The sequence below is a fragment of the Emys orbicularis genome, chromosome 1 (genome assembly GCF_028017835.1).
Source record: "Emys orbicularis isolate rEmyOrb1 chromosome 1, rEmyOrb1.hap1, whole genome shotgun sequence".
Lineage (NCBI taxonomy): Eukaryota > Metazoa > Chordata > Testudines > Emydidae > Emys > Emys orbicularis.
Genome location: NC_088683.1, coordinates 348,146,966 through 348,164,116, shown reverse-complemented (window position 1 = coordinate 348,164,116; position 17,151 = coordinate 348,146,966). Strand labels below are relative to the sequence as shown.

Here is a 17,151-nt window from a genome sequence, read left to right as displayed (position 1 = left end):
ATCTCTAGGATTAAAACTAACTGTTCGAAGATCAACCCAGAGTAGATTAAGGTAACATTGAGCTTGAAGGGGAAACAGACACAGATAAAATTGCTTGCTCATTGTGACAACTGGTCAATGGTATAACCAGGAATAGAACAAGGGTCTCCTGAGTCTCAAGTCCAGCATCCTACCCACTGAGCCATGCTGGAGGTAATAGCTGCCCTTTCAATTGACAGACTATGCTCACCTTTGGTTACTTTGGTTCCCAGTCTAGAGGTTTTGTTGGTTCCTCAGCTGTTTCTGGAGGATCAATGTACAAGTGGCAGGCAAGAGCAATTTTTTCTATTTGTGCTTAGCTTCAAGATTGCCACCTTTCTTTTCAAATGGAGACCTCTAAAGCAGTAGTCCCCAAACTCCCCCCCCCCATCTATGCTTCCGCCCCGGAGCTGGGCCACGGACGGGGTAAGGGTGCTGAGGCCACAGCTGGGGGCAGGGACAGGAGTGGAGCTGGGTGGTACTCCCTCTCCGCCCCTCCACAGGGGCTGGCCAGGGCCCAGTCACACACACCTCCGAACGTTCCTCTGCGCCCCACCATTTGGGGACCTCTGCTCTACAGCTTTCCATGCTCCTGTCACCTCTGAACTGGATTACTGCACTCTGTGGGTGTCTCACAAAGAGTATATTTCACTTTCACTCTAATGATCGTTCCGATTCATTTCCAGCTATAAATGGAATAGGTGGAGACGCTTATATATAAATAAATAAATAAATAAATAAATAAATAAAAATCAGACACGCCCCAAAACCTATAAAGTCCTCAATAGGTCAGGTCCTGGGCACCTCCGAGCCCACCTCTCTCCAGGCTTTACCATGACAGCTGAAATTATCTGGGATTCTCAACCTAACTGTGTCTAATTTTTTGAATGTCTTGAACAGGATGTTCTCAGTGAAAGCAAATCTATCCTGGGAATTGCTTCACCATTTGTCCAGAAGTCTCAGGGGGGTAGCATCAGATTGCTTCCCCAATGAGTATCCTAAACTCTTGGTCTAGTTCCAAGTCTGCTCACAGTCATGCTAGCAGCACCAAAGTAACAGGAAACTGCTCTCAATTAAGCCACCTCCTCCTATCTGTTACACTCAATGGAAAAATCCAGTGGCTGCTACCCTGCTATTTGTGGCTGCCAGGACCTTAGCACCTCAGTTTGGCCCATTATCCTAACTGGAGAATGGAAGATCCTGGAGTCATTTCTGGAAATCAAGCCAGACTGCATACATCCAAGGCAGCTTTCAGTCTCCACCTGTCCTATGGTGTGTGTTTACATGAACATGTGTGAGGCTGTGTTTTATAAACCCCTGGCCTGTCTCCTCAGAGTCAAAGTTTCCAAATATGGCTGTCCTGGTGCTTCCGGGAACATCTGAATGCACAAAGCCATGACATGTCAAGCTACTGCAGATGTGAATTTCCAGGCCAGTCTGAGTAAGTGCTGGCAGACCATTGCAATTTGATGACAATGTTATGTTTTCAGGGCTTGAAAGTCCCCTTGCATTAAATGGCAGAAATATTTACGTGAAATGCTGAAAAAGGAAACACACAAGTCACAAACTATACTCAGCCCTAAGTAATACACAAAAAGTCAAATTACTGACTCCATCTCAGAGAACATCTTCTTACCTTTGATTGGATTTCACTTCCCCTTCTTCTGTCTCTTCCCTGATACCAGATAGCTCTGCTGGGACAGAAACTTCCTTATTGACATTGTTCACCCAACTGTTCTTTGTTTTGTCTGATTTGTTCTGACTCCGCTCAGCTAAAATAGGAAACAAGACCAACGTTATCTCCCATTATGTTCATGCAGGTTTCCACTGCAGGTAAATACAGGCAAGCAGTTCCAATAGGTTTCAAACTTATTTCACAAACATAGTGTGCTACAATTACAGGTCAGGGTACATGGAGACATCTAGAGTAAATAAGTGTGTGGGGTTCTCATTTTAACATCCCCAATTGCAACATTCCACTGCACCAAGAGTCCTAAATGTTAAAGCAATTCTAATTTGTAAAATATCCTGCAACCAATGAACTAGCAGTGGTGTTCTTGTATTTCTTACAGCAGCTAAATGCCCATTGAATGTAGTGTCAGTACAATGAGGAATCTTAACTCCACAATATTTGGTGGTCAAATGAAAAGGAGAGTTCTGTAAAACATGGGTTCTCAATGAACATGTATCAAGGTGGCAGGACCAGTTTGCCCCCTTCCTTGATTTTAACAAATAGGGAGGAACTCGTTGAGAATTTGGAAGTAGAAGGCAGCTTGGGTGAAAGTGATCATGAAATCATAGAGTTTGCAATTCTAAGGAAGGGTAGAAGGGAGAACAGCAAAATAGAGACAATGGATTTCAGGAAGGCGGATTTTGGTAAGCTCAGAGAGCTGATAGGTAAGGTCCCATGGGAATCAAGACTGAGGGGAAAAACAACTGAGGAGAGTTGGCAGTTTTTCAAAGGGACACTATTAAGGGCCCAAAAGCAAGCTATTCCGCTGGTTAGGAAAGATAGAAAATGTGGCAAAAGACCACCTTGGCTTAACCATGAGATCTTGCATGATCTAAAAAATAAAAAGGAATCATATAAAAAATGTAAACTAGGACAGATTACAAAGGATGAATATAGGCAAACAACACAGGAATGCAGGGGCAAGATTAGCAAGGCAAAGGCACAAAATGAGCTCAAACTAGCTACAGGAATAAAGGGAAACAAGAAGACTTTTTATTAATACATTAGAAGCAAGAGGAAGACCAAAGACAGGGTAGGCCCACTGCTCAGTGAAGAGGGAGAAACAGTAACAGGAAACTTGGAAATGGCAGAGATGCTTAATGACTTCTTTGTTTCGGTCTTCACCGAGAAGTCTGAAGGAATGCCTAACACAGTGAATGCTAATGGGAAAGGGGTAGGTTTAGCAGATAAAATAAAAAAAGAACAAGTTAAAAATCACTTAGAAGAGTTAGATGCCTGCAAGTCACCAGGGCCTGATGAAATGCATCCTAGAATACTCAAGGAGCTAATAGAGGAGGTATCTGAGCCTCTAGCTATTATCTTTGGAAAATCATGGGAGATGGGAGAGATTCCAGAAGACTGGAAAAGGGCAAATATAGTGCCCATCTATAAAAAGGTAAATAAAAACAACCCAGGAAACTACAGACCAGTTAGTTTAACTTCTGTGCCAGGGAAGATAATGGAGCAAGTAATTAAGGAAATCATCTGCAAACACTTGGAAGGTGGTATGGTGATAGGGAATAGCCAGCATGGATTTGTAAAGAACAAATCGTGTCAAACCAATCTGATAGCTTTCTTTGATAGAATAACGAGTCTTGTGGATAAGGGAGAAGCGGTGGATGTGATATACCTAGACTTTAGTAAGGCATTTGATACGGTCTCACACGATATTCTTATCGATAAACTAGGCAAATACAATTTAGATGGGGCTACTATAAGGTGGGTTCCGCAGGGGTCTGTTTTGGGACCGGCTCTGTTCAATATCTTCATTAACGACTTAGATATTGGCATAGAAAGTACGCATATTAAGTTTGCAGATGATACCAAACTGGGAGGGATTGCAACTGCTTTGGAGGATAGGGTCATAATTCAAAATGATCTGGACAAATTGGAGAAATGGTCTGAGGTCAACAGGATGAAGTTTAACAAAGACAAATGCAAAGTGCTCCACTTAGGAAGGAAAAATCAGTTTCACACATACAGAATGGGAAGAGACTGTCTAGGAAGGAGTACGGCAGAAAGGGATCTAGGGGTTATAGTGGACCACAAGCTAAATATGAGTCAACAGTATAATACTGTTGCAAAAAAAGCAAACATGATTCTGGGATGCATTAACAGATGTGTTGTGAGCAAGACATGAGAAGTCATTCTTCCGCTCTACTCTGCTCTGGTTAGGCCTCAACTGGAGTATTGTGTCCAGTTCTGGGCACTGCATTTCAAGAAAGATGTGGAGAAATTGGAGAGAGTCCCAGAGAAGAGCAACAAGAATGATTAAAGGTCTTGAGAACATGACCTATGAAGGAAGGCTGAAAGAATTGGGTTTGTTTAGTTTGGAAAAGAGAAGACTGAGAGGGGACACGATAGCAGTTTTCAGGTATCTAAAAGGGTGTCATAAGGAGGAGGGAGAAAACGTGTTCACCTTAGCCTCTAAGGATAGAACAAGCAGCAATGGGCTTAAACTGCAGCAAGGGAGGTTTAGGTTGGACATTCAGGGTGGTTAAACACTGGAATAAATTGCCTAGGGAGGTTGTGGAATCTCCATCTCTGGAGATATTTAAGAGTAGGTTAAATAAATGTCTATCAGGGATGGTCTAGACAGTATTTGGTCCTGCCATGAGGGCAGGGGACTGGACTCGATGACCTCTCGAGGTCCCTTCCAGTCCTAGAATCTATGAATCTATATTGCAAAATTGGAGGGGGTTCTGGAACCCCAGCTAATTGGTGTGTTTGTGAGGGGTGGGGGAGGAGATTGTCCCTGGATGGAAACTACAGAGAACCACTGCAATAGAAGAAATATAAACTAGTATGTGAAAACTTGAATGGTGATCATACATTTGAGTTTGGTTTTGTTTGGGCTTTTTTTTTTTTTTTTTTTTTTCCCCTCTTTTGAGGGGAGGAGAAATCCTACTTTGCTGAAGTCACAAAACATTCCATGAAGTTTTCGAAAAAATTTTGTATGGCCTTCTGTTGCCTTCTATACTTCCGCAGTACTCCTGAAAATAAGATTAATTCTCAGTGTGCAGAAATAGAAGTGCCACATTCAGGTGTACATTTTCACAGAGCATTGCTGTGAGGGGAAATTGTTTAATCACCTTATGAGTCATTGGAGCTAAACAATTCCGTGTAGTTTACAAGTCAGATTTAAGCCAGTTTTGAATGTCCTTGCCTGTTCAAGTAATTGCATGCTTGAGAATAAATGATTGTTCCTTCAAGTTGCATGGTGGCCGACACATAACTCTGTTAGACAGAGAAACTCTTTACCTAGAGCTTAAACACACAATCTGAAATGTTCTGGACTATCAGTTCATCAGTTCTAAATTAGGAAGAACGAAAAGAGGTTTCTTCTTGCCCATTTCTGGTCCCCGTATTTCTCTTTGTTTTAGGCCTTCTTTTGTTCACATAGACAGACAAGAGTACTTTTCAAAGTGATCAGGCTACCACTAACCAAACATGATCTCCATATTTGATTCTACACTTGCACTAAGGATAGGCGAATCAGTTTAATAAGAATTAAGGCAGGATAATTCACAAACATTCACAGGCAGTTCAGAAACAGGGATGAGTTTTAGTTATACAAGCCTTACAATTTGCTACTTTGAAGTTTATCCATGGAACTGACATGGGTAAATTTTCTAGCAAAGCAAATTACTTTACTTAAGCACACAGACTAATCATAAATAGAATCCACGCTAAGAATAAGGGTCACAAGTTCCATCAAACACTGACAACAACAGTACCTTATTTTTACAGGTTCTCTCAAAAACAGAAAGATGTACTAAACTCTATTCATTACAGAAATAACAATCTTCCAATGCTCAGAGCCGTTTTCATAATAAAAATTACATGAGAAAAGATATAGACCCTTATGCATACACTAGTAACGAATAAAATTTTTGGGACTTGCATTGCATGATCAGATGAACATAGCCACTTTACTAACACCTTAATTAACAACACAGTACTTCCTTTTGCCACCGGGATGTTACCCCATGAATAGATGCTTCAAATGGAATTCAGTACCTGATTGCTCATCTCTGATCACCGACCACAAATAAAAAGCACCAGACTTCAGGGGTCTCAAGTTGAGCACCCAAAAGCTGGGGCATCCCAAATCAGAGGTCGTCTGAGCCCTTATGACATGCTCAGGGTCACACAAGGAGCCATCGGCAGATCTGGGAACAGAACCCCGGTGAAAGGGTCCAATTCTGTAAGCACAAGACAATCCTTCCCATCTACCTTTGTAGTTAGTATTAACAGAATGTATTGAAAGAAGAGTGTACTTCACACAATAAACACAAACACACCTCTTCTACCCCAATTCTCGCTCAGGAGAAGATTGCATTATTTTTGTACAGCACCTTCAAAGATGCACCTTCTTAGGTGCGCTAACTAAGAGGACATCACTATACAGGATCCCTGAAATAAACTTACCTTTTGTTGTGGGTTTCCTTCTTATCGATGCTCTAATGATATCTGCTCCGTGTATTTTATCTCTGTGCCTCTTTGACTTTGCTTCATAAAACCACTGCCCGCTCATATTCTTTAGCTGATTGTCATTCTGAATTTTTTCTGGTAAATGCCTGCAAAAGGGGAAAAGATTGCACTTATTTGTGTGAATAAAATAAAGTCAGCCACAGTAGCTGTGGATAGGAAATACTAGATCAGATAAGAATGACCAAACCTTTGGTGGTTGGGGCTGGAGGGGAGAGGGAAGGAAGGAAGGAAAAAGGGGCCACTGGCTCTCATCAGTACTGAAGGCTATAGAATAGATGAGGAATATACAGCAGTGGTATTAAAAAGCTAACAGTCAGTTTTCCTGCTGCTTCATTCCTCTTCCTACTCCTATTAGATTAGGCAGAAGTCTGCTTTAAAAATGCAGTAGTCATAGGTTCACTCATGAAATCCTTGCTCAGTCTTTCCTCAAGCAGAAGAGTTGAATTAGCCTATTCCGTGATGACCATGGCTGCAATGCCATTGTATACTCCTGTTATGATTAATGAGAGGAAAATAACTGGTCAGAGAATACAAAGATGGGGCACTGTATAAATGAAAAGGCCAAGCACCTAACCTTTACTATTGTATATACATTTCTCACTGCACCCATTACTGAAGTGCCATCATCGCTCTAGTAGTGGGCAGCAGCCAGGTGAACTGACACTTAGCACAGTGGTCAGAAGCAAAAGAGAAGAAATGTCTTGGCTGGGGCCCTGAGGCCATCTCTCTATTCATGAGAAGAGCGTCATGAAAACTCTTAAGTATGTATAAAGCAGATGAGGGTAAAGCCTTGTCCAGAAGACTTTTAACCTATAAATTCTGGTTCTTGATCTTGGAAAGTTTAAGGACTGCATTGACCCTGCTGGGGTTCAGTTTGAGGAATTTGTTGCATCACTCAACACTAGATTTAAGGAAAGGCAGCAGCAAGGAACAAAAAAAAGTGTCTTTTTGTTCTTTTGAACTAAACAAGCTTGCACACCTTTATGCTGCCCTTTCCTGTAAGCTCTATCATCATAGCCCTGTTCTCTGCAATTATCAAATGTCATACTATGTCTGGATAACTCCTGAAGAATCTCATCTGACAGAGCCTTTCCAGTAGCCTCCTGCACATTCAGAAATGACAGGAAGTGCTCTTCAATATTGACTTCTGTCTCTTGGATCTTAACATACCTCAAAATGAGACACATTTGTTCCTCGTGGCTATCAGATATGATGTCCAAAATAATGGATTAATATTTCATCTTATGTTGTTAATAATTGTACCTGTTACCTTTTGAGATAACTTCAAAATAATATTTTGTATTGCTGGGCTCAGGGCCGGCTCCAGCCACCAGCCTGGCAAGCAGGTGCTTGGGGCGGCTGCTCCGGAGAGGGGCGGCACGTCCAGCTATTCGGCGGACGGTCCCTCACTCCCGCTCAGACCGAAGGACCTCCCGCCGAATTGCTGCTGCAGATCGCGATCACGGCTTTTTTTTTTTTTTTTGGCTGCTTGTGGCGGCCAAAACCCTGGAGCCGGCCTTGGCTGGGCTTAAGTAGTTGTGTCTTCCTTCTTTAGTGAAGAACCATCTTACATGTTCCCATCATCACAGGCTCAGATTTAGCCATTAACTCGACTTGGCCTAAGAAGTTTCCATTTCCACACTTAAGTTTTTCCATTTATTCACAAAACGCTAGGTTCCCTTCAGCTAAGTAAAGAACAATGGCCGCAATTATTTCAAATACACCTCGCAAGTGTTGTCTCTCAATTTCAAGCAATGATTGTGAAGTCTGGTTAATTACAGATTAAGTTTTCAGTCACAGTTTCAGTTCTCTCCACTTCACCGTATTTCCAGTGTGAACATGGCTTTTCTCATGAGTTTCAAGAGTTTTGTGGCTATATCGCCATTCCCGTAAGCCGCCACCAATCATCATAATACAACAACAAGAGGACATTCAACTAAATTGAAAGGCAATATAACATATACTTAACTGAAAGGCAACTTTTTACACTCCCCCTAGGGTAAGGGCTGTGAGGCCTTTGCTCTCTCTGATCTAGTGATCTTGACAGGGGACTCGGAGCATTGCAGTCCAAACCATACATAATAAAATTCCTTATTAAGTTTGTTAGTCTTTAAAATCAAAGAGCATTCATACGCACTGTGCACCTAATTTTAAATAGCAGCACAACATGTAGCAAGTACCTGCAACTGTAAAGCAGAAAGGCAAAACCTCACCCCCAGCAGTGCATGTACAATCTCTGTTGCTTCGAGTTGGGTTGGGGCGTTTCTCAACCAGTCATGGCTATGGAATATACCAGCTCTGTAGGGAACACAGTGTATGTGCCTAAGGAGTTCAACCACCGTGTGTCTTCTCTTCTTCTGTTTACGTCACATCTGCAGTAGCACTTTGAGCATGCAAAGGACCATATAATTCCAAGTATGCCATAACTGCACTACATTTGGTCTGCGCTACATCAATCGAAATAGCCTTGAAACTACAGACTGGATCTGAGGCCCCCTGAAGCTGCAGGGTTTGCAGGATGGGTTGCTACAGCACTGCCTCCACGGTCAGACTTGTGACATGGATTGCATAGCCTTTAAAGCCAGAAGGGTCCATTAGGTATTCCATCCACTTACTCCTGTACTGAGTCCAATAACTTGTGTTTGGCTAAAGCACAACTTCCAGAAAGGCATCCAGTCTTGGTGAGAAGACTTCAAGAAATGGAGAATCCACCACTTTCCTTGATAGTTTGTTCCAACGTTGATAACCCTCCCTATTAAAAATTTGGGCCTTATTTCTAATTTGAATTTGTCTGGCTTTAACCCCCAATCATCGGTTCTCATCACAGCTTCCAGACATTGATGCTTCATGCTAGTAGGGCAACGTGGGGAAGTTTGCCCTGGCACTGCCTGTGCTATGGCTGCTCTGTGGCTCACTGGATTTCCACCTCGGGGGCTGTCAGTCTGGCCCGTTATAAAAGTACTACATTCACATCCAAATGAGTCTGTTCCAGACCCACTGTGCTTTATCTGCCAGCTACGATGTGATACTCCCTTGCATATGTGTGACCAGTCACAAGGGAACACAGCTACGTCAGTTAGGGTGAACGAGAATCCAACTTTATTAATCTAGGGCTTTTTTTTTTTTTAATTTGCATTTGTGTGTGTCTGTCACATGAATTGGAGGCATTTTAAGTTCTGTATAGCAGCCTGCCCAACAATAGGATTCCTAGCAGGGTCACCCTGTTTCTATGAATGGGGCTTTATGGAACACAAAGCACGCTACTGTGAGCACTTCCGGAGATCTGCTTTCTTCTCCCTACAGGCATGTAACTCAGTATTAATGTGAGTTACTCATGTACATGCTAGGACATCAACATGGGGACCAATACCAAGGAGAGCTAGTGGAGAGACATTTGGGCGAGTTAACACAAGGCTGAACTAGATTCAACCAGCCTGGTTCTAATCACACTCTGTTTACTCAACCCTGTGACACATCCTTTAGCGAGTGATCTCACAGAACAGGCAGTGAAAGAAAGAAACCACCACCCCATTCTACAAGTGTGCAAAATGCAGGCCTTCCAGCCAAACTGAGTCCATATAGCCATCATATGCAGAACTAGGATAACCCCTCCTATAACCAAGGACTAAGATAACCAGTGGAAGTTTTAGGTTGTTGGTGAGATTAACACAAGAGGCTCCTAGTCTAATCAGGGAATACAAGTACAAGCAACTAGGATCATGGTGTGATGGGTTGGATCACAGAAACCCCTTTGAGGTTGCCAACTGATGTGCCAAGACTACTTCTGCCCCCGCTTTCCCTGCCAGCTTGGGACTCCAGCACCCTGTCTTGCTGAGCCAGACATGCCAGTCTGCTCCAACACAGACCCAGGGTCTAAACCACGTGCTCCAAAGCTGCAGACTTAACTGAAAGCAACTTAAGACGTGTTCCTGTCTTTAACACTCAGATGCCCAACTCCCAATGGGGTCCAAACCCCAAATAAATCCGTTTTACCCTGTATAAAGCTTATGCAGGGTAAACTCATAAATTGTTCACCCTCTATAACACTGATAGAGAGATATGCACAGCTGTTTGCCCCCCCCCCCCCCAGGTATTAATACATACTCTGAGTTAATTAATAAGTAAAAAGTGATTTTTATTAAATACAGAAAGTAGGATTTAAGTGGTTCTAATTAATAACAGACAGACTAAAGTGAATTACCAAGCAAAATAAAATAGAACACGCAAGTCTAAGAAAACTGAATACAGATAAAAACCTCACCCAGTAAGCTTCCTTTTACAGACTAGTCTCCTTCTAGTCTGGGTCCAGCAATCACTCACACACCCTGTAGTTACTGTCCTTTGTTCCAGTTTCTTTCAGGTATCCTTGGGGATGGAGAGGCTCTCTCTTGAGCCAGCTGAAGACAAAATGGAGGGGTCTCCCATGGGTTTAAGTAGACTTTCTCATGTGGGTGGAGACCCCCTCCTCTCTCCTATGCAAAGTCCAGCTCCAAGATGGAGTTTTGGAGTCACATGGGCAAGTCACATGTCCATGCATGATTCAGTTTTTACAGGCAGCAGCTATTGCTTACCTGCTACCCTGAACGTCCTCATGTAGACTTCTTATGTGGATTGGAGCCTTCCAAGATCCATTGACTCTTAACTGCTTCTTGATTGGGCACTTAATTTGCACACTCCTTTCTCAAGAAACTGACCAAATACATGGGTACCTTCTTTGTGTTTTGTCAAATCTGCAGTGAAAGTGTTCTTAAAACGAACAACATGCTGGGTCATCATCCAAGACTGCTATAAGATTTTATATATATTTTTATATATATATATATATATATATATATATATATATGGATGGCAGAATGCAGGTAAAACAGAGCAGGAGACATACAATTCTCCCCCAAAGAATTCAGTCACAAATTTAATTAACACATTTTTTTAACGAGCGTCATCAGCATGGAAGCATGTCCTCTGAATTTTTGAGCGCAATTATGTAACAAAAAAAAATAATTAAAAAAAAATCTACATTTGTAAGTTCTGCTTTCACGATAAAGAGATTGCACTACGGTACTTGTATGAGGTGAATTGAAAAATACTATTTCTTTTATCATTTTTACTGTGCAAATATTTGTAATAAAAATAGAGAGTACTGTATATTTTGTATTCTGTGTTGAACACATGCTGAGTACCCTGAAGCCTATTTCTGTAGCCTTGAACAAAATGCAGGTAAATAGCTGTTTTATTGCTGACACTGTTGAAATTTCGAAGGAACTGAGCGAGAACTTAAAAAGAGAAATATGCAATGACAGAGTTAAATTACAAGCATTAAAAAAAACAAATGGGACAAGCACTATCTCCAGCTCATTTTCTTGCAAATATTCTCAATACTCGGTACCAGGGTCAAACCTTAACTGCTGAAGAACGGGAGCTGGCTATGACATGGACATTCAGCAATCATCCCTCCATAATGCCAACTATAATAAACTTCAGAGCTAAGGGTGAACCATTCAAGAAATATATGGTTGCTGATGAGGTTTTAAAGAAAGTCACACCAGTGAATTGGTGGAAGTCACTTAAGCACTTGGATTCAGAGACTGATGAAGTGATAATCTCACTTTTAACAGCAGTAGCTTCTTCTGCCGGTGTAGAAAGAATATTTTCTTCCTTTGGACTAATTCATTCCAAATTGAGAAATCGTTTGGGTCCTGAAAAAGCAGGAAAGCTTGTTTTTCTTTTCCAGATTATGAACAAGCAGGAAAATGAAGGTGAAGACAACTGAGTTAGCTGCAGAAGCCAATATATCAAGTTACTCATGTTGACCTGTCTGACATAGTCGATTTAATTTGTTTTTCTTTTTTTAAATATGTCATTTAATTATTTTAGTTAAAAACAATTTTAACAAAATCAAACCTGATTTTAAAAAACTTGAATGTTTAACTAAATTCAAAAATTCATATGCTTGTTTTGTTAAAATATTATATGTTTGCCGTTGAAGAAAAAAATCCAGAATACATAACGTTATTGTTTTAGTTAAATAAAACAATTTAAATGTCTGTCTGGTGATGTTCTCCTCCTAATACAGTACGGCAAGAAAATCCTCCAAATATTAATGATTAACCCAGGGATCGGCAACCTTTGGCACGCGGCCCCACCAGGGTAAGCCCCCTGGCGGGCCGGGCCAGTTTGTTTACCTGTCGTGTCCGCAGGTTTGGCTGATTGCGACTCCCACTGGCCACAGTTCGCCATTCCGGGCCAATGGGGCTGCAGGAAGCGGCGCGGGCCGAGGGATGTGCTGGCCACGGCTTCTCGCAGCCCCCATTGGCCTGGAGCCACGATCAGCCGAACCTGCGGACACGGAAGGTAAACAAACCGGCCTGGCCCACCAGGGGGCTTACCCTGGCGGGCCGCATGCCAAAGGTTGCCGATCCCTGGATTAACCTGTTGAACTGGAGATAGTTCACCTCCCAGTGACTTCATAAATATCTGCTTCAATTACCTTTGGTAAATGAAATAACCAAACAATTATTCATTTTCTGATATAGCTGTAAAACTAATCTGAAAAGTTTTCAGAATAAATCACTTTAAAAATGTATAGTGTTTACCTTCTAAAAATGAAACCTACATCTATCTCTGAGTTGTGAAGAATATGAATTAAGGTTATAACAACCAACAAGAATGCACTTTTATGTAGAAATCCATGATTAAATCGAGTCTTCCTGACTAGTGATTTAAATCATGATTTAAATCAAATCCACCCTGCTAGTCAGCACTCCACATACGCTCTTCCCCCCAACCCTGAGATTTCAGTACGAGGAATCTAACCTGTTGGACCAATGGAATGAGAAGTCAGTTATGGGAAGACTGGGGTAAACGACCCAATCCTAGGTTCTGAGCATGATTAACTTGCACTGAAAGTTATGGGAGAGCTGAGATTGCGAGGTTCTTGACAGAATCAGGCCTACAGTTGGTTTTTTTGTTTGTTTTGTTCTTATGATATAAGAGTCCTTAGGATTGCACCACACCAAGGTAAATATTAAGGGCCTCGGCCATGGCACACTATGCAATGGGTGGTGGTTGCGGACCGAGCTCCTGTCACATCAGAATTTCCATATCATTAGCCTCCCTCTCCATTTACAGAAGGAGTGAACAAATGAGAGCAGAAGCCATGACAACATCGCCTGCGATTCCAAGGGCTTCTGCTGGGAAGGACGGGCACATAGCCATGCAGGGTATCCGAACGTGAAAGCAGTCACATTTTGCTGCTCCAGACACCATGGTGACAGCGGTCAGTCACTCTACCACAGATGACCTCATCAAATCACAGTCTAGAACTTAGGACATCAGCGTATTTTTGTACGTTACGATCTACTGAAAGATCCCTACGCTGTATTTATGCTGAACCACAAAATAGCAAGGAGCAGTTAGGGATCGCACTGCAGCCAAACCAGAGCTCTGTCCTTAACCCACCTTACTGTCAGACACGGCAGCTCACGCTGTGTGGCAACTACACTGCCCCTGTGAAGACCGCTTTCCCTATCCCTAGCCAGAACAGGGAACAGCAGAGACAGATTTCAAATTTTACTCCCAATTGTGTTTCTTATAGGGGGAGGGTTAATTTTGTTAGCTTCCTTTTTCCCCTCCCTCCAGTAATAAATAGTATATTTAGAGAAGTAGTGTCGAGTCTTTGGACAGTTCTCTGCTAGGAGTTCTCACTGAGTTCACAACTCCATGCTCCTGCCCCACTCCCAACCATGGTGGCATGAATGTGCCTGTGCCCCAGCCCCGAATGGGGCGATGGAGGGAGGAGGGGGGGACACCTTGCACACACAGACAAGGTGGGAGGGGTGAAAACTTTCTCCCACATGGAGTCTGAGCTTTGGGAGGTGGAAAGACCTCCACCTTCCCTTTTGGTTTTGAAGGGGAGACAATGCCCTCTTCCCTCCCCACACATATCTTGCTTCAGAAAAGGGCGGGGGGGGGGGGGGGGAGAAGCACGCACGCCATTCCCAACTCTTTAGTGTGTTTCCAGCCAGCAGAGGAAGAGCTGCAGGAGGGGCTCTAGTGTTGCAGTGCCACTGTGATGGCTGGGGGGTGTCGCTCTATAATCTTACCCAAAGGTGCAGGAATATAGGCAGGTAGTCCATGTGCACTGAACACATGGGAGGTGGGAAGGAATGATGGGGTAAGCATGGGCCAGCCTGCTAGTCACCACCTTACTATTCTCTCTGGGCATCTTCACAGCTCCAGGCCAGCAACAGTGGGTGCTGCTAGCAGAGATCAACTGTGCAGGCAGGATCCAGTGTAATTTTACAGCTATTTCCTGTTAAAGGGAGTTAACGGCTCTGAGAAGTGTTTGTGACATTATCAATCAATGAGCATGCCGAGAACACGTAATATGCAGATCGTGGATAGATTAGATCGCTATCGTATTTCTTTCAACGCTAAGATTTTCTCTCTAGCAGCATGTGAAGTATAAGAAGTTATTAGTATAAGACTGCCATTATATACCCCCACACACCCCTCAGCACCTTGTCAAGGTGTAATGTTTACATGACATTCTTCATCTCAACTCTTCAGGAACATCTAAATCTGTGATGTTTACACAGCCATGAAGCCAGACTTAGTCGAAGACCAAGACCAGGCAGTTATTTACAAAAAGAGGAATTTAAGTTTGTCATGGTTCATGATCTGGGTAGACAACTCGAGGCATAAGCTTCCAGTTTCCTCAGCCTGACTTCTGAGAAACTGTTTTCTAATGTGGATATAAACCATATCTGCAATGAAACAGGCCAACTGATACTATCAGATACATTATCATATAGCCACACTCATGAAAGCACACCATCTTGAACAGGGCAAAAGCAAAATGCTGCAAATGCATCAAAACTCATATGGTACATTCAGACCACTAGAAATAGCCGTGTGTTGGATTTGCTGTTCCAGTGATTGCTGCTTTCCCCAGATGCTTCTTCCATGGCTGGGCGCCTGGGCAAAACCCACCCTGAACACATTCAATCCCTTGTGATTTGGTTTTCATTCCAAATCCCGCCCCCCTTTCCTTCCCCCCAGAGACATGCATCACGCAAAACCACCCCAGGCTTTGATGAGTGTTGATGTATCTAAAGCACAGACAGACAAGCATGTCCATCCTAATTCACTACATGAAAAATCAACATCCATTTCTGAGGCAGCAGGCAAAATTATGTAGTTAATACTGTTTAAGTTTCCCCTTCAGGTACTTCTAAGAACTAGACCTTTAAGAACAGCTTGTTAGGATGGTGATTGGTCCTGCTTTGAGCAGGGGGTTGGACTAGATGACCTCCTGAGGTCCCTTCCAACCCTGATATTCTATGATGTTAGGAATGTATGCTGTAATGGCTTTCAAATTCAGCCCTTCTACAAAAGTGTCTCATCCCAGATCCTTATTTCACTAAAATTATTGGTTTCCTATCTCTACACTGTTTTTGCTACATACAGACACAGATGTACAACCCAAAGCTCTACAGAGTAACTGATGACTGAGGCAGTAGACCAGTGGTCTCCAAAGTGGCATACGCGCACCCCAGGGGGTACGCAAGAGGAGGAGCGCTTTTTTGGGGAGGTGGCTTCGTCAGGTGGGAGTCTGAGCGGCTTTTGTTTTTGTTGCTTCGGCAGTTCGGGCGGGAGTCCTAGCGGCTTTTTTTTTTTTTTTTGCTTTGGCAAAAATGGTAGAGCCAGCGCAGCAGGGGGTGCGTGCTCAAAAATTTGTTACTGATAGGAGTGCGTGATCAAAAAAGTTTGGAGACCACTGCAGTAGACCAGCAGGTATGGCAGCACTGTTCTCCTGAAGAAAGGGAAGCAGCTTGCACATCAAGGCAGCAGGCTGCCATCTCATCCCCTATTTGAGATGCACACGCTCAGAATGCTTCGCAAGAAAGAGACCTCGGTAGAAGAGCACCATCCCCTGGTGTCATTACGGAGTGTTTAAATAAAATGTGGGTATCCGAGGAACATCAACTAAAGGAAAAAGCTGGGATCCTGGAGATACCCGCTGCACTTAAAAACAATTCAAGAGCGAAATTCAAATCCCACCTCAGAAAAGAGTTGCAAATGCAAATGTGTGTTTATAAAACATTCCAATTTTTCAGATTTTTGATTCCCCATCCCATTTTTCTGGGAACCATTATCATAGCACCTGAACTGACTTGGATAGTCAATATAGTTAGTACACGAGCAACTTTTCTATCGCAAAGGAAGCTAAGGGCTGATCTACACTGCGGATTTCAGCCACAGACGTACTTACCTGTCTGGGTAGCAGTCCAAAGCCACTATAAAGCTTCTGTTTGCACTAGCACAGCTTACTCCTGCTTGAAACCAGGATAAGCTGTGTCCATGAAAGTTGTGGCCGAAAGCAACACTGCCTGTCTACACTAGGGGCTTGTGCTGGTGCAACTACAGCCACAGGATCCCCCCAATGTAGAAAAGGCCTAAGAAACAACTTCCCATACAACCTTCTGCTCATCCCTCCTTGCAAGCTGCCTCCTGCACTAGCCAAAGATGCTGTGTGGGCTGGGATCATTTTAGTCTCTTACCTGACCCTCTCCTCTTCATTTCTCTTGAGTTCTGCATCCCGTTGGAGCACCTTCATTATTGCCTCTTGTTCCTCCTCCGTTAGGAAGCTTAGGTCAATCATCTTGTTAACAGATTTAAAAGAAGCCTTTAGAATCCTAGAAGTCCTGGTGGGGGCTGGCCTGGAGTCAACGTGAAAGGTGCAAAAAGAGACAGAAATCCCAGATCTGTGGGATTCACGAAACACTCCAACCGTTGGGACTGGGCTACAGTCAATGGGATAAAAAGCCCTTAACTTTGTTCTCTTGTAGGAGAAATGGCACGCGCTTCTCTGGGCAAGAGGCTCTCACAACAGAGTGCTGCATTCC

The 17,151-nt window shown here is 43.0% G+C and overlaps 1 protein-coding gene across 1 annotated transcript in view; it reads right to left on the bottom strand.

The window, feature by feature from the left end:
* SYTL2 (synaptotagmin like 2) overlaps positions 1 to 16,907 on the bottom strand; it is a 54,195-nt gene extending 37,288 nt beyond the window's left edge. The window contains exons 1-3 of the mRNA XM_065397664.1: positions 16,807 to 16,907; positions 6,182 to 6,330; positions 1,655 to 1,790 (exon numbers count right to left, since the gene is read on the bottom strand). Of these exons, the coding sequence (XP_065253736.1) occupies positions 1,655 to 1,790; positions 6,182 to 6,330; positions 16,807 to 16,907 (386 nt within the window). The remainder of the gene's footprint in view (positions 1 to 1,654; positions 1,791 to 6,181; positions 6,331 to 16,806) is intronic.
* Between the last annotated feature and the right edge of the window lie 244 nt (positions 16,908 to 17,151).